This window comes from Sus scrofa, chromosome 3 (assembly GCF_000003025.6).
Source record: "Sus scrofa isolate TJ Tabasco breed Duroc chromosome 3, Sscrofa11.1, whole genome shotgun sequence".
Taxonomy (NCBI): Eukaryota; Metazoa; Chordata; class Mammalia; order Artiodactyla; family Suidae; genus Sus; species Sus scrofa.
Window position 1 is genome coordinate 56878220 of NC_010445.4, and position 24533 is coordinate 56902752.

The 24533-nt window shown below is 46.2% G+C and overlaps 1 protein-coding gene across 6 annotated transcripts; it reads left to right on the forward strand.

Moving 5' to 3' along the window:
- On the forward strand, positions 1082-24137 carry LMAN2L (lectin, mannose-binding 2-like). Of its 6 annotated transcripts, none has more exons than XM_021085757.1 (10): positions 1082-1308; positions 2532-2650; positions 3123-3203; positions 5776-5893; positions 6670-6752; positions 16278-16310; positions 17360-17521; positions 17615-17729; positions 22220-22339; positions 22681-24137. In XM_021085757.1, the coding sequence occupies exons 4-10, from the start codon at positions 5884-5886 to the stop codon at positions 22821-22823; spliced, it is 666 nt and encodes a 221-aa protein (XP_020941416.1). In that variant the 5' UTR covers positions 1082-1308; positions 2532-2650; positions 3123-3203; positions 5776-5883; the 3' UTR covers positions 22824-24137.

Sequence of the window (24533 nt, forward strand, 5' to 3'; positions counted from 1 at the left end):
TGTTGTGGTTCAGGAGAAAGACAGAGAGAGGGATGGAAAGATGTGATGACTTTTAGAAATAATTAGGAATAGTAGTTCCCGTTGTGGTGCAGTGGAAGTGAATCCAACTAGGAACCATGAGGTTGCAGGTTCAATCCCTGGCCTCACTCAGTGGGTTAAGGATCCAGCATTGCCCTGAGCTATGGTGTATGTTGCAGTTGCAGCTCAGATCTGGCGTCGCTGTGGCTCTGGTGTAGACTGGCAGTAACAGCTCCAATTAGACCCCTAGCCTGGGAACCTCCATATGCCACCGGTGTGGCCCTAAAAAGATAAAAGACTAATAATGATAATTAGGAATAAAAATTTATTTTTGGGTGGAGAAACTGGTAAGGAAGAGAATGGAGACTGGGATGAATCTTACTTTTTTTTTCTTTTTTCTTTTTAGGGCCGCACCTGTGGCATGTGGAAATTCCCAGGCTAGGGGGTCTGACCTACACCACAGTCAGAGCAACACCACCTCCTAGCCACATCTGAGACCTATGCCTCAGCTTGCAGCAAGGCAGGATCCTTAACCACTGAGCAAGGCGAGGAATCCTAAGAGCAACCTCATGGATGCTAGCCACTCGTTACCACAGAGCCACAGTGGGAACTCCCCAGATCAAGTTGTTTGATACTGCTCTTCAAATCTTTTATAAATTTGATAATTTTCCTGATAATTTACCAGCTTTACTTGAATTTATTTGTCTATTTCTCCTTTCAGTTCTATATCCTCCTAACTGACAACTTCGCACGATCACGAGGTTGCTAAGGCAGAGAGGACAGAACGTTTGCGTAGGACTAAAAGAAACATTTTATTTGCTTAAATTTACTCTAGAACAGAGAGACAAAAACGGAAATCACTTCGTATCCCAGGAGGCCTAGTGGCGCTCCGGACAAAGGCAAATAGGCGAGCTCAGGCATTCGGCCGCGCCCCTTTCCTGGGTTGACAAGGCAACTGCTACTCCAGCCAGCCAATCGGTGAGATGCTCACCTGCAGGGGCGGTGACTCGACAAAAGCCAATGGGACTGGGGGAAGATCGTTCTCTGGGCCAATGGCTTGGGGGACAGGGCGGGCTTTTGATGAAGGGTCGGCGGTGGGAAAGATGGCGGCGACTTTGGGACCCTCTGGGTGGTGGCAGCGGTGGTGGCGGCGTTTGTCGACTCGAGATGGGTCCAGGATGTTGCTCCTTCTCCTTTTGCTAGGGTCTGGGCAGGGGCCACGGCAAGTCGGGGCGGGTCAGACGTTCGAGTACTTGAAACGGGAGCACTCGCTGTCGAAGCCCTACCAGGGTGAGGCGCCGGGGGCGAGGTGGTCGTGCGCGGGGAGGGCGTCGGGACCTGAGCTTGTTCGTAGAAGTGGGGGCGGCGAAGGTTTCGTGGCCCCGAGGAAAGTACGGGCGGGGAGGGTGGGGGCTCCTGTGGACTCTTGCTGTGTTTGGGAGCCTTGGGTCCTAAGGTCAGAGGTCAGGTTCCACCCCACCCCCTGCCTCACACTTAGCCCTGGAAGTTTCTAGCAGGTGGAAGCAGGGCTCTAAGACACTAAGGCCAGTAAGCGCTAGGCCTGGATGAAGGGGGAACTTAGAGTTGGACAAGAGTTATGTGGGAAGGGGAGAGAACTGCGAATAGTGGCAGTGATCGAGGGCCACTAGCAATGAGTTGGGCTCTGGACGGAGCTGTGTATGTGCTAGAAATACATCAGGAGGCAAAACTAGGGTAGAACTTGGCCAGACTGGGAAAGTAAAATTCTGTTTCCGTTTAAGACACCTGTTCTCCAATCCTGGAGTCCTGTTGATGAAAGAGTCTGGTTAACTTTGCTCTGTTGAGTGTTCACATGCGGTTCATATGTCGCTCTGCACAGCTCATCAACCAGAAAATTTATAGTTAGCTACAAAGAAGACCAAGTCAGTGCAGATGGCTTAATTAACACAAGTCTGTTTCCCCACTGGAGGGCAGGGGGACAGCACACAAACAACACAAAGCGCAAGAGAGTATACACTGCTGCTAAGGGTGATCATTTATTGACTTAGCAGATGCATCCAGCACCTCCTCTGCGTTGCTAATACTGTGGGTTATACAGATACAAAGTTGTCACTCTCAAGGGGCTGATAGTCTGAGGTAAGGGGAAAGGTAGCTTCACACCTTGGTTGTTTAAAGAAAGAACGTGATTAAGCCCCAGAGAGTCAAGCTTTTTTTGGTTAATTGGGGAATTTTTTTCTCTCACGGTGGTCAAATTTACTCGCATATGAAATGAGGAAGAATGGATCTGAGCTGTGATTACTGTGGCATGGATTAAGTGACAGCTCTGATGTGCTCTTCACCTGAGAGGGTCTTTATGACAGGAAGTGGTAAACATGGTAAGGAGTTAGAACTTTTTGAGTGACAGAAGGTGGGAGACTGAGTGCCATGAAAGGGGAAAAAAAGATGATGACTCCATCTTTTGGAGGGTCCGTGATGGCTTTCTAGTCGGTTTGGTGTTGAAGAGAATGAATGAACTGATCTATTTCCTCCCATAGGTGTGGGCACGGGCAGTTCCTCTCTGTGGAATCTGATGGGCAATGCCATGGTGATGACACAGTATATCCGCCTGACCCCAGATATGCAAAGTAAACAGGGTGCCCTGTGGAACCGGGTGGTAAGAATCTTTCTCCCTCCTGTGTTGGTGACCTAGAAAAGTACTCAAAAGTTCACCAGTGGCATACTGACTTAATTTTTACTGTCTATTCCCAGTATTCTGTCTTTTGTGGATATCAAGGATTCTCATTTCAGAGATTATGATGACCTTCATTGTTAAATTGGATATTGAGGGAGATACTCTCTGTTGCCCTAATTATAGCAAATAATTAATTTTGATTCTATTTTCTGAAATGTCTTTAATTCCTGATAGACAGCGTATAACTTTTTGGAGGTTAATAAGTTAACTTACGTTGAATTACTTTGTTTTATAAAATAGAAGACTGTTCTTTTAAATTTATCCCACATTCATCCCAGTATCCCTCCCCCCTTGTTATTTCATTTTGAAGAGTCTAATTTTAAATTTTATTTTCATGTAAAAGCCACTTTGAGCCCTTGGTCATTTTACTTGTCCTTCTCTGGGCCTTTTCTAGCTACATTGTCTTCCTTGAGGTATGGCGGCAAGAAGTGAATGCAGTATTCCTGGTGTGGCTGCACTGTGATTTTGTACAAGTGTAAGATGATGCTTTCTTTTTGGTTTCCAGGGCTCTTTCTAAATCTTTTATGACCACTTTACTTTTGGGAGTGTGACCTTGGCATCCTTTAATACTTTTCTCTTGGGTTCTCAGACACTAAGAACTTACTTTTAAGTGTTTTTTAATCATTAGTTGTAGATAATTGAACCTCGGGAAAGGGAACGCTTTCTCTTCCCTGTCCATTTTATGTGGCAGAGAATTCTAAAGGAGCAGAGGGATGAGAGAATTTCTCCATGAACTGTTTGTGCAAGCTGGCCTGTTAACCCAGATCGTAGTGCTGAGCTGGTTCCTGTCCAGAATGCAGGGCAGTGCAGAAGAGGGCTGGCAGTTCAAAGGCTTGGGTACTCCTTCTAGCTGTATCACAGGCCCACGGTGGGCCCTGGCAATTCCTTATTGTCTCTCAGTTTTCAGTCTCTCCAGCTGACAGATCAGCTTCATAATGCCTGTTCTACTTGCCCACCAGGGTTATTGTGAGAATAAAATAAGGCAATAGGCAGGAGAAAGCTTTGGAAAGTTAAAATGGTTACAGAAGTGTGCTGTTGTTATCTGTCTGTTCCAAGATTCATCAGTGGAAGTCTGTGGGTTATAAAAGATTTCATCCAAGACTTGATACTTTGCAGCTCTCTTGCTCAGTGTCTCTATGTAATTCTCTTATGTAGCAGCGATTCTAGTCTAGGATCTAGTTATCCTGCTCTTTTTCAGATTCTCTGATACCTGTATTTTTTTGTTATTTGACTCTCATGATGAGCTTTGGCACTGTTTCTGAGTTACTTGTTTTGTTTTTGTTTTGTTTTGTTTTTTGCTTTTTAGGGCCACACCACGGCATATGGAGGTTCCCAGACTAGGAGACTAATTGGAGCTACAGCTGCTGGCCTACACCACAGCCACAGCAACATCAGATCCGAGCCGTGTCTGCGACCTACACCACAGCTCACGGTAGCGCCAGATCCTTAACACACTGAGTGAGGCCAGGATGGAACCTGTAACGTCATAGTTCCTAGTCAGATTTGTTTCTGCTGCGCCACAATGGGAACTCTTATTTCTGAGTTATTTGACTAGGATAGATTTGTTTGAGCAGTGGTTCTCCAATTTGGCCGTCTATTAGAGCTGGTGGCTGGGTCCCACCCTCAGAGAATCTCATTTAATTGGGATGTGGCTTGCATGTTGAGATTTTTAAAAGTTCCCTAGGTGCATCTAAATGTGCTGCAAAGTTTGAGACCCACTGTTGGACACAGCCCTGAGCAAAACTCTATAGCATTGTGCTACTTATGGCCAAGGATAAGTATCAGACACTTTTTAGCTCATTGTGAACTTCTCTGGCCCTGCCTTCTTCCCATTGGCATAATGCCTGGGTGTGGGGCACTTTCCTGCCACTGAAGTTCACTCTTTTCCTGAAATATAAATGAAATAGCAAAAAGATGAGAACCCAGAATGTAACTCAAGGACTGGGCTCATCAGAGGAGGGGAAGCTATTGGAGATGTGAGGGTTCTTTGGTGAATTAAGAAGTATCCACACCCCTTTCATTTTGACTGTGTACTTCTAATACTAACACTTTTGGAAGATTTCCCAGAAATTGAAAATGAAAACTGAAAATGATCTAGCAGTGTGTTGCTCAAGAGCCGGAACAAGCTGTTTGGAGGGGCTTTGGCTGAACCCTGCTGGTCTATCTGCTCTTCCTTCCCTTCTTTCTTCACGGTGAACTTTAACCAGGAGCCTCTGTAAATCAAATACCCACTCTGGTTTCTCCTTGAAAGTGTTCAGCTATTTAGAACACTTAACCATCCATTTACCTCCTTCTCCATTTTTCCGGGGTTTTGATACACAATTCAAAACAAGAAAAACAGGAGTCTGTTTAGTGCCCACCTCCTAATGCTTTTCCACCAGAGGCTGTCCCTGTGGTGGGGTGGTGGTATTCTCCTTTGCTGCATTTATGCTTCTGGGCCCTGGGCATGAGATCGTGGAGGGTGTAGCTTTCCCCTTCTCGTGGGAACTCTGGGTTGCCCCCTCAGTTTGGCATCAGGCCAGGTCTAGATAGTTGTTTATAGCATTTGCTAATTAATCCTGGAGACCTTTTCATAATGACTTAGCTTATCTTCTTCTATAATGAGGGAAGCTTTGACCTTCCTTTAAACCCAAGCTTTTTAGTCTTTCTGTCAGAGGAGCAAGCTTAAGTTGTGAATAAGTGTGTAGTCAGTAGCCCCCTCTTCTCTTCAGGCTGAGATGCTTGGCTGGGTGGATGTGGGATCCCGGGAGTCCAATTCGTTCTCTTGTCTTTTCCAACTTTGGAATGCTATCCTGTTTCTGTTGGGAGATGTTGAAGATAACTGGGAGGTGTTTTCACTTTTCATGTTCAATGTCGTGTACAGTTGAATGGCTCAATCTGTTTAATTTTACGACATACACACTTAGCAAGTCTTAGATTTTGATTTTAACCCTTAGAGCCTCATGTCACCTGCCTTTGTGTTTTCCAAGTCTGTAGACTGTGGATGAGGGCCTGTGGGGCTTTGTGCTTCATGCTCCTCATTGATTCCAGTGTCTTTTTCACTTTAGCCTTGTTTCCTGAGAGACTGGGAGTTGCAGGTGCACTTCAGAATCCACGGACAAGGGAAGAAGAATCTGCATGGGGATGGCTTGGCGATCTGGTACACAAAGGATCGGATGCAGCCAGGTACTGGCCCCTGGGTTGCTCTTGTGTGGGGTGGGATAGGCCTTTGAGAAGGGCATGTCCCCACAGTGCCAGGTATTCCCTCTGCTTGGTGTCTGTGGATGAAGACTGGTCTCTCTAGACTCTAGAATAAGGTCCAAAAAGCAGCTGAACTTGACTCATCCTGGGGTGATTTCTTGCTTATCAGTTACTTCTGCTTTCCTTTTGAAACCACCCTGCTGGTTGGTGGAGGAAAGCACTGGCCGTCCCAGACACTGACATGGGGTGCACTGGTTTCTTCTGGACATGCACAGGGACCCATCTCAGAATTCCTAGGTCAGGAGAAAGGAGAAGAGTTATCTGTTTTTCCTTGTTGTTCAGGAGCCATTGCTCCAAGTACCTGGCAAACTGAGCCTGATTTGACCTGATCTCTTCTGCAGCAAGAAGTGGGAATTTGGGAATTCAGTTCTCTCTCGGGCATAGTCATCACTGAGTGTTTGTGAAGCATAATTCTCTAGGGGCACCTTAGCCACCAGTTTGGGAGCAGCTGGGGTGCTAAACATGGTGGCGCTGGCCTTCTTTCTTTCCCCACCTTTAACGACAGACAGCTCCAGATGCTTACTGAGTGCTTGTCACAGGCCGTGCCCTTCACAGGCTGCTTTTACAGGTGTGTTTCCTCATCTTAGAGAGAAGCCTGGGAGTCATTTGAATTTGACTTTTTCCTCCATCATAGTGATATGTTATTCCTTTATCAACTCTTGGCCTTATTTCATTGTTCATCATCTGTTCTTTCTCTCTAGGGCCCGTGTTTGGAAACATGGACAAATTTGTGGGGCTGGGAGTATTTGTAGACACCTATCCCAATGAGGAGAAGCAGCAAGAGGTAATGGCAAGTGTCAGAGCTTAGGTCAGCTGTACTGACATCACAGTCCTTTGCCTCAGGAACATTGTTCAGAAGGGAACAGAAGGAAAAGAAAATGAGGGGTTTGGTTCTATTTTCTTCATCTGTTGAACTTCAAGAGTTAATGTCTATGTCAGGGCTTTTTCTGGAGAGAACTGTTGATGGTGCACAGTCTTGGGAAGGGCTGTTGTGACCGGGGACTTTTTCTTCAGTGCTAACAGTGTTCTCTCTTGCGTACATTGATAGCCGCTATGCTTGAGCATGCGTGGCTGGTTGGTGATGTGGCTCCTTGCCCAGCCTGTGAGCAAACTGAATTTATGTATCTCCACTGACCTGACGGCCTGAATCTCTGCTGAGCTCTCTTCTGCAGCTTGCTCCCCCTTGCCAGCTTCCTTTTCTTCTTCCTCTTCTCAGACCTGGACAGCAAGTCTCCTCTTCTCTAGGAAAGGCTGTAAAAGGAAATTGATGAAATCTCAGCATTTTATTGAAACCTGATATCTGGCTGTTGGCAGAAGCTTCTCGCTTTTTGTTAGCTGACCCTAAGGGTTTGTTAGTACTTTCTTATACTAGCAAAGGTCTATGTTCCCTCTCTCTGCCCGATGGCCCTGCTGGCAAGTTGGTGGGAAAATAATTATGACACCTTTTCATTTGGTATCCTTAGCTAAATCATATTTGGCAAGAAAGGCAGGATGAGGAATGGATGCAGAGGTTACTTTATTTTTTTCACCAAAAGTTCTTTTCTTTTTTTTTTTTTTTTTTTTTTTTTTGCTTTTTAGGGCCACACTCAAGGCATATAGAGATTCCCAGGCTAGGGGTCTAATCAGAGCTGTAGCCACCAGCCACAGCAGTGCAGGATCCGAGCCACATCTGTGACCTACACCACAGCTCACAGCAATGCTGGATCCTTAACCCACTGAGCAAGGTCCAGGGATTGAACCCGGAACCTCATGGTTCTTAGTCTGATTCGTTTCCACTGCGCTATGACGGGAACTTCTCTCCAAAAGTTCTTAATGAAAAATTTCAGACTGGTAAAAAAATTGGATGAACAGATCATTGTGTATGGAACACCCAGATTTTTCACATTTCTTACAGAGTTCCCATTAGAGGAAGTGGAGAGTGAGGCCTGAATTAGGAGAGGAACCTTTTGTTATGGGTCACTTACAGACTTGCCTTTCCATGTTGCTTCTGGGCTCTTTCTTCACTCTGCCAGACATTAAGCACTTTCTTGATACCAAGCCCTGGGAATGAGTGAACAAGACCAACATGGTCCTTGTACTCAGTTACACTGATACGTGAGGGCGCTGATGGGGGCACTATGGGGGACTATAGGAAGACCTAGCAGGAACCTGCAGCCTGGGGTGGGACGGTGGTGGTGGGGACAGTGGTTGGAAAACACTTCTCGCAGGAAGTAACATTGACATTGAAGCCGGAGTTCCCGTTGTGGCGCAGTGGTTAACGAATCCGACTAGGAACCATGAGGTTGCGGGTTCGGTCCCTGCCCTTGCTCAGTGGGTTAATGATCCGGCATTGCCGTGAGCTGTGGTGTAGGTTGCAGATGCGGCTCGGATCTCGCGTTGCTATGGCTCTGGCGTAGGCCGGAGACTACAGCTCCGATTGGACCCCTAGCCTGGGAACCTCCATATGCCGCGGGAGCGGCCCAAGAAATAGCAAAAAGACAAAAAAAAAAAAAAAAAAAAAAAATACATTGAAGCCTGCGGAATTAGGAACCAGCGCAGAGGGAAAAACATGTGTTAAGGTGATAAAGTTAGAGAAGCAACAGTGGGTGTGAGGGGAAAAAGCAGGGGTGATCAGAGAGAGATAAGCTAGAAAGAAGATGAGCCCTCGGTCTTGCCATGTTGCATGATTCAGGGGCCGCCGTTCACGTTGCATTCTTTAGTGTTGACACTCTTCCCCCTTGAACAAGTTAACTGGCCACTGAGATTGAGCAGTGTCTCCTTGGGTGGTTGGTAACTTGGCTGTTTAGACCAGCACTAGAGCAATTGTCCTCACCACGCACTGTGGGGCCAGCTTCTGACGGGTGGTGTGCCTGATGAGAAGTGTGGATTTCTCAGTGTTTTAATGGGGCAAGTGCATTAAAGGATTTTATTTTATTTATTGTTAAATTTATTTTTACCAGCAAAATAAGTTTATTTGGGAATAGCAAAGAATTGCAATTCAGGTGAATTGCAGGTGAATTGCATGCAAGTCCCTAAGGGATTTTATTTTTTATTTTATTTTTTTCTGTCTTTTTGCTATTTCTTGGGCCGCTCCCGCGGCATATGGAGTTTCCAGGCTAGGGGTCTAATCAGAGCTGTAGCCATGGGCCTATGCCAGAGCCACAGCAACTCGGGATCCGAGCCGAGTCTGCAACCTACACCACAGCTCACGGCAGCGCTGGATCATTAACTCACTGAGCAAGGGCAGGGACCGAACCCTCAACCTCATGGTTCCTAGTCGGATTCGTTAACCACTCCGCCACGACGGGAACTCCCCTTAAGGGATTTTAATGAGGGGAATGTCGTGACTAGGTTTGCAGGCATGCTGAGGCAAAAGTGGTAGTTAGAAATGCATCCGAATAAGAGGCATGGGCTTCAGGGCTTGACTAAAGTTTTAAACATGGCTCTCTGTCACTCCCACAAGTAAAGCGTTCAAACTCTCAAATAGTAATACTGAGCTAGAGGGCAAATCTGGCGGGCCTTATTTTTTAAGGAGAGTAGATGTTAATCAGAAATATTAGTTTCCGAAGGGAGTTCTGTGGTGGCTCAGTGGGTTAAGAATCCAACTAGTGGAGTTCCCATCATGGCTCAGTGGTTAATGACTCCGATGAGGAACCATGAGGTTGCGGGTTCAATCCCTGGCCTCGCTCAGTGAGTTAAGGATCTGGTGTTGCCGTAAGCTCTGTTGTAGGTTGAAGACGTGGCTCAGATGCCACGTTGCTATAGCGTAGACCCGCAGTACAGCTCCGGTTAGACCCTAGCCTGGGAACCTTCAAGTGCCACAGGTGTGGCCCTAGAAAAGACCAAAAAAAAAAAAAAAAAAAAGAATCCAACTAATATCCATGAGGATTCAGGTTTGATCCCTAGCCTCACTCAGTGTGTGTTAAGGACCCGGCATTGCTGGGAGCTGTGGTATAGGTGGCAGACACAGCTTGGGTCCCAAGTGGCTGTGGCTGTGGTATAGACCAGCAGCTGCAACTCTGATTTGACCCTTGGCCTGGGAACTTTCATATGCTGCATGTGCAGCCATAAAAGGAAAAAAATTAGTTTGAGGAGTTCCCTCATGCTGCCGGGGGTAAGGATGTGGCATTTCCACTGCAGTGGCTTGGATCACTGCTATGGCGCAGGCTTGATCCTTGGTCTAAGAACTTCCACTTGTTACAGTTCAGTCAAAAAAAATCATTTCATATTGGGACTTATTTTCTGGTTTGCTTGGAGTTACCTGGAGAGTATTTTATCCTACCAATGTCTAGGCCCCAAGCGCAGAGAGTCTGATGCTGTTTGTTTAGGTGCAATCTGGGCACTCTTGCTTACCAGAGATCTCCAGGTGAGTCCTGTATATAGCCAAGATTGAGAACTCCTGAACCAACATCAGATCCTTGTTTCTTATTGTTCATTTAACATTTATTATTTTGATGCTCATCAGATCTCCTTATAGTCAACATTATTTTTCCCATTTTACCAGTGCATAAATGGAAGCTTAGAGATGTGTGTCTTGTTCAAGGTGATAGCCAGTATAAGGTGGAGCCAGATTTTGAACACAGGTCCACCTGATTCCAGAGGCTGTGCTTTTAACTATGGTACTCTTCTACCTCCCAGCCGTTGTTTTCTTTTGCCAGGTTGATTGCCCTGAGAAAGGAGACATGTATTCTCATGTGATCGCCTCTGCAGTTTTGTTTCTTAGAGCCTATGCTCAGTGCAGAGAGTGGAGAACGTGTACTCCTTTTTACATCCCAACAACCTGGAACTGTTTCAGAGGTGAAGTCAAATGTGTTTTGTCAGTGGCATGGTTTATTTTGACATCACAGTTAAAGGCATTGTTCAAAGTGCTTTCACATGTCTTACTTACTTAGAACAACCATTTGGGGATAGTTATGAATATTATACCTACATTATGGGTAAGAAACTGAAGCACAGAAACAAAAACTGAAGTACAAAGAGGTTAAAAAACTTGTCAGTGACACCCAGATAGTAGGTTTGACTCCAGAGTCTGCAGTCTCATTGGTTTGCTTTATCTTGAATGCATAAGGAGAGGGTGACAAGTACCATAACTTTTGAAAACTTGGAAACATCCGTGTGTTGAAGTCATATTAGGTGAGAATAATGAGCAGGTGGAGTGGGGTGGAACCAATTGAACTGATCCTCAAGGCAGTGGTCAAACTGTCTCTCTGGTTTCTTGTTTCCTTGTCAGCAGAGTGCACTTGACTTTGTTGCTCACTTTACTTCCTACCACATTGTTTATGAGGAAATATTGGGAAAATAGTAGCGACCATTAATGTATCTGAGAAGGGGATGAGGGGGTTTAGGATACAGACTGAGCTTAGACTTGCTCTCTGAAATCAGGGCATGTTGTTCAAAATCACATAACCCCACTTTCCCAGTGAGCAATACAGGAATTATAGTTGAGGTAAGTCAAGAGCTTTAGTATTTGGAGTACGAGGTACCACCTGTGTCACAGTGAGATTATCAGATCATAAATGACTGTTAAAGTAATAGTTGAAGAAAGAGAAAATCTGGCTAGCTCTATAACAAGTAAAGATATTGAATTAGTCCTCAAAAAATGTTCACAAAGAAAGGCTCAGGCCCATATGGCTTCACTGGTAAATTCTACCAAAGTCGAATTAATACTAATTCTCAAACCCATATGAAAAATGAGAGATGCTAACAGATGCATTCTTTGAGACCAGTATTCTCCTGATACCAAAGCTGATAAAGACATCACAAGAAAAAGAAACTGCAGACCAACATCTCTTGTAAATATAGATGTAAACGTTATCAACAAAATACTAGTAAACCAAATCTAGCAACATATAAAAAGGACCGTACACCGTGACCAAGTGTCATTATGCTAGGAGTTCATATTTGGTTTAATATCTGAACATTAATATGATAGACCATATTACTAGAGTAAAGAACAAAAACCATGTGATCATATCAATAGATATAGAAAAAGTACTTGACAAAATTTAATACTGTTTTATGATTATAAAAATTCTCAACAAATCAGTGCCAGAAGGGAACTTCCTTAACTTGATAAAGGACATGTATGAAAACCCCCAGCTACATCATGCTTAATGCTTTCCCCCTAATATAAGGAATAAGGCAAGGATATCTGCTCTTGCCATTTCTCTTCCTCATTGTACTGGAGGTTGTAGTCAGGGCAGCTAGGCAAGAAAATAAAATGAACCTCTAGATTGGGAAGAAAGTAGCTAGTTCTATTTGTAGATGATGGGATCTAATATATAGAAAATCCTAAAGAATTCAGAAAAACACTGTTAGAACTAATGAATTCAGCAAGGCTACAGGATACAAGGTAAACATTAAAATGTCAGTTGTACTTTATGTGCTTGCATTGAATAATCATAAGATGAAAGTAAGAAAACATTTCCATTAACTATCACCAAAAAGAATAAGTTTAGGAGTTCCCATTGTGGCACAGCATAAACGAATCCGACTAGGAACCATGAGGCTGCAGGTTTGATCCTTGGCCTCACTCAGTGGGTAAGGATCCGGCATTGCTGTGAGCTGTGGTGTGGGTCACAGACATAGCTCAGATCCCACGTTGCTCTGACTGTGGTGTAGGCTGGCAGCTGCAGCTCCGATTCAATCCCTAGCCTGGGAATCTCCATATGCTGCAGTTACAGCCCTAAAAAAGCAAAAAGAAAAGAATAAGTTTAACCAAAAAACTCTGAAAACTATAAAGTATTATTTATTTATTGTCTTTTTGCCTTTTCTAGGGCTGCTCCTGCGGCATATGGAGGTTCCCAGGCTAGGGGTCCAATCGGAGCTGTAGCTGCCAGCCTACACCAGAGCCATAGCAACGCAGGATCCAAGCTGCGTCTGCAACCTACACCACAGTGCACAGCAACGCCGGATCCTTAACCCACCGAGCAAGGCCAGGGACCGAACCCACAACCTCATGGCTCCTAGTCAGATTCCTTAACCACCGAGCCACGATGGGAACTCCCAACGGTAACTTCTTAATTCTTATTTCTACACAGAAGCTCATTATAGAAAAATCAGAAGAGGATAAAACAAAAACAGAACTTGAGTGGTCTCTGCACATGGGTGGAAAAAGAATTTTCCAGATTTAAACCAAGATGTAGAAAAGACAAGTTTATTGAGGCAATTGACACTGTTGACACAGTGGGCCAACATCCTGATAATCAGGAAGAGCCAACTCTGTGCGCATGTCGTGTCTGTTTTTATAGCCCAAAGACAAAGAAGTGCGAGGAGTGGTTTTGCCATGCACATGTTGACCTGATGATTGGTTGGGGAAGGATGGAGTCTTCTGATAACACTTACTGGTTGGTTGGGGAAGGATGGGGTCTTCTGATACACCTGCTGTTTGGTTGGAGGCAGGGTAAGGAGTGGCTATATTTTCTAGTTGGGGGCAGGAAGGAGTAGGTCAAGTTGCTGCGGTGTGGAGGTCCTTAGGGATTTTGTAACAATTACAGTGAGACAGGTGGGCTTTAAGGGTCTGGCAATTCTCATCTCGGCTGGAGGCTTTTTGAGTTTTATCTCCTTGGGGAAGCCTTGAAGTCCCACAGAACTGTATAAGCATCTTTTTGAAAATGAAAATGCTGCATTGTTGCGGTTGAACATACTGTTTTAAAACTTTTTTCAATTTTGAAATTTTAAGTGTGCTGTAAATACTAGATTCAGATTAGTCTTCAGAATTTTTTCATTTTGGTGTAATTTCGGACTCACAGATAAGGTACAGTAATGCAACAAAGAATTCTAGAATGCTCTTCACCCAGATTTCCCCAAAAGTTAATGTTTTACTCATAGGCTTTATCCTTTTCCTTTGTGCACACACGGGCGCTTTGCTGCAGCTGCAGCAATGCCAGATCCTTAACCCACTGTGCTGGGCCCAGCTTCAAACCCGCATCCCAGGGCTCCTAAGAACTTCCAATCCCGTTGCGCCACAGTGGGAACTCCTGAATAAACATTGACTCCCTTTTGAATGCTTTACATGTTTCATTTCATCTTCATAATTGACCCTGTGAACTGTGTGTTATTCTCCCCACTTACACTGAGGAAGTAGAATCTCAGACGATCAATCCATCCAAGGTTACACAGGTGGGGGTTGGTATACGTGCATTTAGAACCAGGTCTCCCTGATTACAGAGGGCCAGGTGTGCTTCTTTTCTACCTAGTGGTTGACAGCTTGTGTGCCTTGCACCTGTGGAATTTTAGCATAGGCTCCATACATCTACGCATGCTTTTTAAAAGAAATTTTTTTATTCATATACACATTCTGAGTCTCTTTTTTTCTTTCTTTTTTTTTTTTTTTTTTTTGCTTTTTAGGGCCACACCCAAGGCATATGGAGGTTCCTAGGCTAGGGGTTGAATTGGAGCTACAGCGGCTGGCCTACACCACAGCCACAGCATTTTGGGATCTGAGCCTCATCTGCGACCTACACCACAGCTCATGGCAACGCCGGATCCTTAACCCATTGAGTGAGGCCAGGGACCAAACCCAAAACCTCATGGTTCCTAGTCGGATTCATTTTTGCTGCACCACAACGGGAACTCCTCTGTGTCTCTTTTTAATCAAGATATGCTGAAGTTACAATACCACACGAAGGCTTTTTTTTGTTTTTTGTTAGTAGCCTTGTAGTACAAAAAGTTGGAACATCTCTTCACCCTTCAGGCAACAACCATTTGGACAGTAGGTAGGAGTTCCTAATTTTTGGTGACTATTAAATTAGGAATGAAACAATCGCCTTTGCCTGAGTCAGTGCGATTCTTCAGCCTTTGTTCTGGCTGTAATAAAGACTGCTTTCCAAGGAAAGAAAATGAGCTCCTGTGTAGAATAAGTGGGTACCCAAGAAATTCTTCAAGAACTCCTGACTGCGCATAGAGAGTTAATATGCCATTTAAAGACTTACTGTTAATGTGACGTGTAAAGTTGAAGACCAAGTCAGGAGTTGCTGAAGTAGATGGATTCCAACTCTGAAGCTGTGGGATTCAGTTTAGTGCAATGTTCCTTAAATTTGGCCGCACATCCCAGTCGTCTGTGGTGCCTTTTAAAAAAAAATACATAGTCCCGTGCCCCACTCTAGCCCTGGGGGATGAGATTCTTCACTGCAGGACCCATATTTACATGCAATTGAAAAGTTCCCCCAGGTTATGCTGAGGCCCAGTTTGCCTCCAGCTGGTACTGGGTAACTGGATGCCTCTCCAGCCTTGGGAAGAGTAAGGCCCCCTTTGGTTTTGACAGGGCATTTTCTTGAAAGTTACAACTTACACTTCTGATCACCGGGTCTGATAAATGAGGAAAGCCCTAGGGGCATTTTTAATCCCTTCTTTTCCCTGATTGTTCACTGAAGTCAGGAGCTTTCTTGACAGAAGCCTATTTCTGAAAACTACTGCTAATATACTCATAATGCCCTTATCCTAAATGATACTTGCCAAAGAGTAGTTTCTGGCAGTTTAAACGGTCCTGTTATTTCCCACCAGCAGTGTAGGAGAAGACCACTGGGGAGCTGTTCTGAGGCTTATAGGCCCCTTACCACCTGGAAGGCCCAGTGCCATCTGGCCCCTGTGTTAGCTCACTCTTCTTCACCAACTGTGTTGCTAAACACTCTTGAACCTCATGACTTTGCTAAATCTGTTGTGCTGTAGCATTCCCACGGGGCTTTTTCTTCCCGACATGTTGTAGTTTTGATTAACAATAACTATTTGGAAAGATATGTCCATAAGTTCAATTAGAGGGTAAATGATCCCTTTGGATTAGAGTTAATTTGATGGTCTCTCAAGTGGTGGGATTTTTGTCTTCTGACTGAGAGCTAAATCCTGGGATCCTGGGCAGTAGCATCTTGAATTTGGAAGAATTTAGCTCTTTATCACTTCTGTCTCTCCCCTTGCTGCAGAAATACTGTAGTCTGGATACAGACAAACTCATGGCCTGTCCTTTGGTTGTATCAGAGACAAAAGTAAGGCCTGCTTGAAGGGTATGATGCTGTGTGTTTTACAAAGCTTCTGAAAGCTCCAGTACCCTCTGTGGGAGGCCTTCCTAGTGGACCCCTTTGAGAAACTGATGACAGCAATATTTCCTCAGAAAATGTACAAGCCCCTGTGCATATAGTTTGGCCTATAATTTCGAGGGATGGCAGGACTTGGAGGGCGCCCTCCATGGACCCTGAAATTCTGTTTGGGAATTTAGGTCGGTTTGCTCATCCACCACTGTTGGGTCATAGCTCTCCCGTGGCTGTTTCTTTCTGACTTGGTCTCCTGTCTTCTGTGCCCTCTCTCGTTTTTATAATAACCTGCTGGACCCTCTCAGGCCCAGAAGAGGCGATATTCTCCAGGAGTCCAGGTACTCAATTTTTGACCCACCATGGCCATCCCTACTCCCTGTGTGTCCATTCAACATTTGTTACTGTTTAGAATCCATGTGGCTTTGTCTCAAGAGTCACCAGTCTCTGATTTCGACTGCGTCTTCACCTTGCATGTTGACTGTTCAGGGCAATGAGGACCTCACCAAAGAAATGGCATGTCTCATGTTTCCTTCCTTTCATCCCCTGGCTCTCTGCACTGCCTTAACACTGGCCTCGCTCTGGAATGGTTAGCTTATTGTTTCTAAGGAAGCATTTGCTCCACAACTCTATTGGAGAGAGAGGGCCTCTGAGGTGGCGGGGGGAATGAGTGGGATATAGGGAAACTCTGAGTGGGAGAACCTTGCCCTGAGTGTTCCTGGAAGAAGGTATGTGTGGGTGAAGCTTAAATGGACTGGAAGGTGGCTTGAGAACACCATCAGCAGCTTGGTTCTGGCACTGCCCTTTCTGGGTCCTAATCCATTTAGCATCATTTGCTTACAGAATTTTGGAATTTAGAATTTGAAGGGTGCTATCCTGAATGGAAAGATTTCCCTGATTTGAACAGGTACTTTCAGAATACCTGCTGTATACAAAATGCTTGCCCTGCAGGGAAGGGGCGGAGCTAAGGTGGGCACACTCAGGGAAGCATAACATATGATTTTTCTCTTCACGAAGTTTATGTGGTAACTGGGGAGATAGACAAATATATACATAAGAAAAGCACCAGTCTTCAGTAGAATATAAGGGCCAAAGGGTGATCTCTGGGAGGATTCTAGTCAGATTCCAGAGTGTTAGAGAGGCCCTTTCAGACCCACTCCAGAAGGGTGCAGGGAGGATTCCCGAAGGCAAGTACAGAGGTCAGTCGCTCTGGGCCGTGTCCCTTGAGCCACCACCTGAGTGTGGGTTCTCAGGGACAGCTAGTGATGAGTGGTCCCCTGGTCTGAGTCGGGAGCTCAGCTTTATGTGCAGAATTCCTGCTGCTGTCCATGTGGGCATGCCTGAGAGTACTTCCTTACCATCCTCTGCTTTTCCTTCCTTGCTGTCCCAGCGGGTGTTCCCCTACATCTCAGCCATGGTGAACAATGGCTCCCTCAGCTATGATCATGAACGGGACGGGCGGCCTACAGAGCTGGGGGGCTGTACAGCCATTGTCCGCAATCTCCATTATGACACCTTCCTTGTGATCCGATATGTCAAGAGGCATTTGACGGTGAGTCCCTGTTTGGGAGCCACTGGCGGTATGGACCTGTCTTGCTCCCACTTCTGTGACCTGGCCCTGATTGATTTCTTCTTTTTGTTCTAGATAATGATGGACATCGACGGCAAGCATGAGTGGAGGGACTGCATAGAGGTGCCCGGGGTCCGTCTGCCCCGGGGCTACTATTTTGGCACCTCCTCCATCACTGGGGATCTCTCGGGTACTGCCACTTGCACCCCTTACTTGCCCTGACTGAGTTCACATCTTCATAGGCAGGCCTTGGGGAGGCTTCTGTGGCGGGGAGAGCCAGGCAGGCAGAGCTCTGGGAAGCAATGCCCTGAGAACGCTTTTCTTCTGCATCTTCGTATCTGGATTCCTAAAAAGCCCAGGCTGGGGTTGTCTGGGACAGTTGTCTCCATGAGATGTTTGATGGTAACAGAAGCAGTGTTTGCCTCTTCTAGCCTGGTTCTTCTAGCCTGGGCTTCTACAGTCAGACTCCTGTCCCTGCCTCTGACTGCTCAGGTCCTCTTAACAAACTTTTCCTTGACTCTGCCCTCCTTCCTCTTCTAAACTGACACCACATTCTGCTTTGTGCTCAGACTCTTGAACGTGTCATGTGTACAGATGCTTCTGTCTTCAGGCTATCCACCTCTGTCATTCTACCACCATGGTCAGTGCTGCACCTGACTTGTGTCTCTGCCAAGCTGTTAGCACTATTCTTATAAAAGCTCCTCTGTTTCTTTGTTGTTATGTGTGTTTGCTCTTTGTCCTTTCCTCAGCTCTTTTGACCAGTTACTCTGAAACTCTTACCTTCCTTGACTTATGTGGCATTAGCAGTACCTGGCTCTTTTGTTTTTAGGGCTGCAAATGCAGCATATGGAGGTTCCCAGGCTAAGGGTCGAATCAGAGCTACAGCCACTGGTCTATGCCACCGCCACAGCAATGCGGGATCCAAGCCTATCTGTCATCAACACCACACCTCACAGCAACGCCAAATCCTTAACCCACTGAGCAAGGCCAGGGATCAAACCCTCATCCTCATGGATCCTGGTCGAGTTTGTTAACCGCTGAGCCATGAAGGGAGCTTCTGGAAGCTTCTCTTATATGCTTATTCTCTCCTTTGGCTTTAGCCTCAATCATAAGATCTTTTGCGAGGAGGTAAAGAAGTCGACTTTCGTTTCTTTTGGTTAGTGTGATTTATTATGAGTGAAGCTAGTATTCTTGAGGCAAAAAAGAAAGATATCATCTGAAATGGGCAGCATCTACTCAGTTCCAGCCATTGCTGCCAAGGGAAAAGGTGAGCTCAATGAGACCATGTCTTCTAGTTTTTCAAGAGAAGCTGGAAATCTGGACTTTTTTTCTTCTTGTTTTTTGGCCACCCCACAGCATATAGAGTTCCTGGGCCAGGGATCAGATCTGAGCCACAGTCGTGACCTGAGCTGAAGCTGTGGCAATACTGGATCCTTAACTCATTATGCTGGGCTTGTGATCAAACCTGAATACCAGTGAGTGCTCCCAAGATGCCACCAATCCTGTTGCAGTGGAAACTCCTGGATTTTAAAAAATGAAATCTGATTTTTAAAATTCTGGCAACTAATTTTTTTTAAGTCAACTCTATTGAGAATGCTTTCCACGTAATTATGTAGTGTGAAGAGTTTTAATCAATGTTTACATAGATGTAACCACTATCATCGTTAAGATACAGAATGTTTCTATCACGGCCAGAAGTTCTCTTGTGACCCTTTGTAGCATTCCTCTGTTACCTGGGCTCCAGGCGACCATTGATCTCCTTTCTGTCATTTAAAGATTAGGTTTTTTTGTTTTTGTCTTTTGTCTTTAGAGCCGCACCTGTGGCATATGGAGGTTCCCAGGCTAGGGGTCTAATCAGAGCTGTTGCTGCCGGCCTATGCCAGAGCCACAGCAACGCCAGATCCAAGTCATGTCTACGAACTACACCACAGCTCACGGCCACGCCAGCTCCTTAACCCACTGAGCAAGGCCACGGATCGAACCAGCAACCTTATGGTTTCTAGTTGGATTCGTTTCTGCTGCGCCACGACGGGAACTCCTTAAAGATTAGTTTTGGCAGCTAGTTCTGAATACCATGCAGGTAGGCCAGAGCTGTGGGACATGTCACCTTGGCACAGGTAGGGGGAGGCTTGAGATCTTTGCTGTGGGATCTTGTTATGTGACTCAAGTTCAAAAAGGCGTCCTTGTCCACAAGTTTCTTTTGAGCTTCCAGGTTTCTAGGACCTGCTCAGTTAACCTCCTATTGTACTTTTTAGTGGGAAGTTGTTTCCAGCTTTTAGAAATGACCAAAGAGAATAATTTTGTTTTTATCTCAAGGAGTCCTTTGTTTTTATTTATTTATTTGTTCAGGTCTTTTTTTGTCTTTCTAGGGCCGTACCTGCGGCATATGGAGGTTCCCAGGCTAGGGGTCCAATCGGAGCTGTAGCCACCAGCCTACACCACAGCCACAGCAATGCAGGATCCTTAATGCACTGAGCGAGGCCAGGAATCAAACCCACGTCCTCATGGACGCCAGTCGGGTTTGTTAACCGCTAAGCCGTGACGGGAACTCCCAAGAAATCCTTTGTTTCAAGTTTTTAGTGATGATGCCTGGATTATGTGACCTTGTTTTCTGCCTATAGTGTACGCTTAAATACAAATCATATTTCTCTTTCTTTTTTCTTTCTTCCTTTCATTCTTTCTTCCCCTCTCCCCTTTTTTTTTTTTTTTTTTTTTTGGCTTTTTAGGACCGCACTTGTGGCCTGTGGAAGGTCCCATGCTAGGGGTTGAATTGGAACTGTAGCCGCCGGTGTACACCACAGCTCACAACAGCTCAGGATCCTAGCCGAGTCTGTGACCTACACCACAGTTCACAGCAACGCTGGATCCTTAGCCCACTGAGTGAAGCCAGGGATTGATCCCACATCCTCATGGTTTCTAGTCGGATTCGTTTCTGCTATGCCACAATGGGAACTCCCAAATTGTATCTTTCTCTTGAGGTCTTTGTGGCTGACGTCTTCCTTGTTTTGCTCTGGATTGTTGGAAACTGCTTGGGAAGTGAGGACACCTCCCAGCTGTCCCAGCCTCTGATGCTCCTTCCTTCATGGGGAGGCGCACTGCCCTGGCTTTTTATCCCGTCCCATGGTTCAGTCTCAGTCCTCACAGAGGACACATTTTTTTCTGATTGAAGGCGAATCCAGTTTTTTTTTTTTTTTTTTTTTTAACTTGGGCATCTGCTGAAGATTCTGTGTCCAAGCAGCTGTAAATGTCGTATTAGTAATAGACGTGGCAAGAAATCCGGTCCCCAGTAACCAGCGTAGTAGCAGTGAGTGCCCCTAGGACTCATATTTGTGGTCTCTTAATACCAGTTCCCACTGAGGAACAAAAGCTTCTTGGAGCTATGCCTGATGCCAGGTCTGAGGGAGGAAATACAGAAAAGCAGGGAAGATATAAAAAACTTCTGGGGAGTTCCCTTCGTGGCGTAGTGGTTAACGAATCCGACTAGGAACCATGAGGTTGCAGGTTCCATCCCTGCCCTTGCTCAGTGGGTTAAGGATCTGGCGTTGCCGTGAGCTGTGGTGTAGTTTGCAGATGCGGCTCGGATCCCGCGTTGCTGTGGCTCTGGCGTAGGCCGGAGGCTACAGCTCCGATTCGACCCCTAGCCTGGGAACCTCTATGTGCCGAGGGAGCTGCCCTAGAAATGGCAAAAAGACAAAAAACAAAACAAACAAAACAAAACAAACTTCTGGGTTCATGAAAAAGGACTCAGGCCAACTTCAATAGGCTCCCACTGGACAAGGACGGGTTGAGTTGAGCATCAGTAAGAGATATAACTTGAGTGAACTGAAACACCTCACATATGTTTGCATCTATGAGTTTGCAATGATACTTTAAAAAGGGAGAGAAAAAAAATTCCCTAATTTCTTCATCCTTTTCTTGTAATTAATAGTGAGATTCAGTTATAAGGAGCCGCAAAGGATTAGGCACACTTCAGGAGGGAAGTGTGTTCCAGGCCAATAGCGTGCTCTGCTTGTGGCCCATTCAACAACTGCTGTGAGGTCCTTTCCTGTTTCACGCGTGGGCGCGCACGCGCACGTGTGTGTGTGTGTGTGTGTGTGTGTGTGTGTGTGTGTGTTCCACATTAGAGGGATGCTTCAGAGCTGCTGTGTCTCCTTTCACTAGAAGGTTTTACATATGATTGGGAATTTAGTTCTTTAAATTTTAAAATTACACAGGTAATGCATGCTTATTGATTAAAAACTTTAAGTACAGGATAATGTAGAAATATTCCCTGCTCCCTGTCCTTAATTTTAGATGAGAAATAGGGGTTTCAGTAATTTTTTTCAGGTCACTTTCTTAGCTGTGGATGAGAAGCTGGAACCCAGACACCTCTTTTTAAAAAAAGTTTATTTTAAATTTTTTTTAGGGCTGCACCTGCAGCATATGGAAGTTCCCAGACTAGGGGTCAAATTGGAGCCACAGTTGCCGGCCTACACCACGGCCACAGCAATGTGGGATCCGAACCACGTCTGCGACCTACACTATAGGTCACGGTAACACTGATCCTTAACCCACTGAGTGAAACCAGGGATCGAACCCTCATCCTCATGGACACTAGTTGGGTTTATTATCTCTGAGGCACGACAGGAACTCCCAGACACCTCTTCTTGAGGTTTGAGTAATCCATGTTTTTTCCTTTAGACAACCATGATGTCATTTCCCTGAAGCTGTTTGAACTGACAGTGGAGAGAACACCAGAAGAGGAGAAGCTGCACCGGGATGTGTTCCTGCCCTCGGTGGACAACATGAAACTGCCTGAGAGTGAGCACTGGGGACCCCGGGAAACAGCCCTGCCACTGGCGAGGAGGTCATAGGGCAGTGGTGGGGGGAGTCCAGGGTGATAGGGGGCACAGCAAGCAGGGCTGGCCCTTTCTCTGTTCTTCTCCCAAGCACAGGGAGCACCTGCCCTGCTTTTTTACATTAACCTGTAATCTCCATGTTACAGATGAGTGGTGGGAGGGCTGCTTAGGTTTTAAATGGAGGCATCTGGAAAGGGAGGGGCTGAGCTCTAGCTCCCAGCAACGGGTGCTCGATAGCTAGCTGTTGGTCCTTCCCACCTGGGTGGGCTCTAATTCTGACTGGCTTCTCTCTTGCTTCCTCAGTGACAGCACCACTGCCACCCCTGAGTGGCCTGGCTCTTTTCCTCATCGTCTTTTTCTCTTTGGTGTTTTCTGTATTTGCCATTGTCATCGGGATCATACTGTACAACAAATGGCAGGAACAGAGCCGAAAACGCTTCTACTGAGCCCTCCTGCAACCATGACCTCTGTGATTGTCACCCAGGAGGTGTTGGAGCAGCAGGTGCTGCCCTGATCACACAGCCTGGCAGGGCTCTTCTCCCATCTTGAGCAGCTGGTCTGGGACTCAGTTCTGTCACTGGAGCTTTAAGTGCAAGGATACTGTTCCCATGATCACCGTGAAGACGTCTAACTCTGGATCAGGAAGCACACCCACCCACCCAGGCGACACTGCTGTGATGTGCCTTTCCTTCAGTCCTGCCTCTTGGGAGTGAAGAGGGACAGAGAGAACATGGGCTGTCTTGATGCCAGAAACACAGAAAAGAGTTTCCTAGCCCAGGCTGCCTTGTTGCTGGACTCAGAGGACCCTGTCCTTCATTTTTAAATCTGCAAAGACTAGAAAACTGACAGCTCCTTGTACCTTCCAGCCATCTATCCACTGGTTTTTGCTTTTTGTCTGAGTCTCTGGCCACTTGAGGAGCTTGCTTTGGAAATCTGGGTGGAAGTTTTTTCCCTGCTTCATCTTCCTCTCTCTCTGTTCACTGTGTTCTCTGTAATGCAGCCGAGCTGGAGAAGACACTTGGATGCCTTTGCTGGGGCCTCGGGTGCAGGATGAACTTTAGTTTCACTGATCCCCGTTAGGTGGCTGTGGGGAGAGGCCATTCTGCTGTGGCTCACTGCTCCAGCCTGGATCTTGGTTCTCTTGGCGTGTTCATGACCTTCCTAATTAGGTCCCTTCAGGCCCTCCGTCAGGTTCGGCTGAAAGCTGGTGTGCAAGTCACGGGAAGCTTAGGAGATGTCATGGATGCCGTGGGACTCACTGTGACACTGTTCCACATTCTGACACCGAAAGCAGCACCTGCCATGTGATCTGACCACACGGAGATGTTTCTGGACTCTCTGGAGCCTGCTTAGCCGCCTGCATGTTTTGCGTTCATCATGATTTTTGGAATCCCACAAGAGTGTTCAAAATGTAAGCAAGCTTTCTTTTATAACCTCAGTCTGGATACTTCAGAAGGAAATCTGTCTTCTCTTTCTTAATGGATAAGAAATAGTTGTTGAGAGTCTGGGAGCAATGGACCCTCGTCACCTGTGCCTGGAAAAGTTGGTTGTCGTTGAGCAGCAGGGCCCAAGTGTCCTCCTCTGTGGGTCAACCCTGATTCCACTGCCTTACCTGACAAGTCACGTGCTGCTCGCCTGTCTGCCCTGTGATCCAACCACTAACAGGACAGAGTCTCCTTCGAGGGCCTGAATGCCGAGCTCTACTAGCCATGTGCTTCTGTAGCCCCAGGGAGATTAGTAAAATGGCTGGTGGAAACCACCCTGAGTTGACTGAGTGTCCTTCCTTCTGGGGTGGGTTGGGCTGAGCCTCAGGCTGCTGTCCTTGCCCCCTGCCCTCTGGGTTGGGAAAGCCTCTGCTCAGCCCGGGAGGAAAGAAGGTTTCTGTTGGCTGGGTGTGGGTTTCTGTCGTCTTCAGCTTTCTTACATCCTCCTGTTGGGATTAATGCACCATCTGGCAGGTGGGATTACAGTGGAATCCCCCCACCCCCACCCCCTCTCCCCCAGACACAGCAGAGCAGCTCCCGAGTACCCAGGGCCCGACCCAGAGCTTGGCTTTAGGACCGGGTTGAACTGAAAAGGCTAATGGCTGTTTTGTGTCTCTATGTTCAAGGGGAGATTGGTGGGAAGACCAGCTTGGCTCGTGAGCTGCCCCCGGG

Coding starts and splice junctions, on each gene's coding strand:
- LMAN2L (XM_021085755.1), top strand. CDS start 1,122: ATGGCGGCGACTTTGGGACCCTCTGGGTGGTGGCAGCGGTGGTGGCGG. Junction 1,309..2,531: donor GCTGTCGAAGCCCTACCAGG/GTGAGGCGCCGG, acceptor TTCCTCCCATAG/GTGTGGGCACGGGCAGTTCC. Junction 17,730..22,219: donor CATCACTGGGGATCTCTCGG/GTACTGCCACTT, acceptor TTTTTCCTTTAG/ACAACCATGATGTCATTTCC.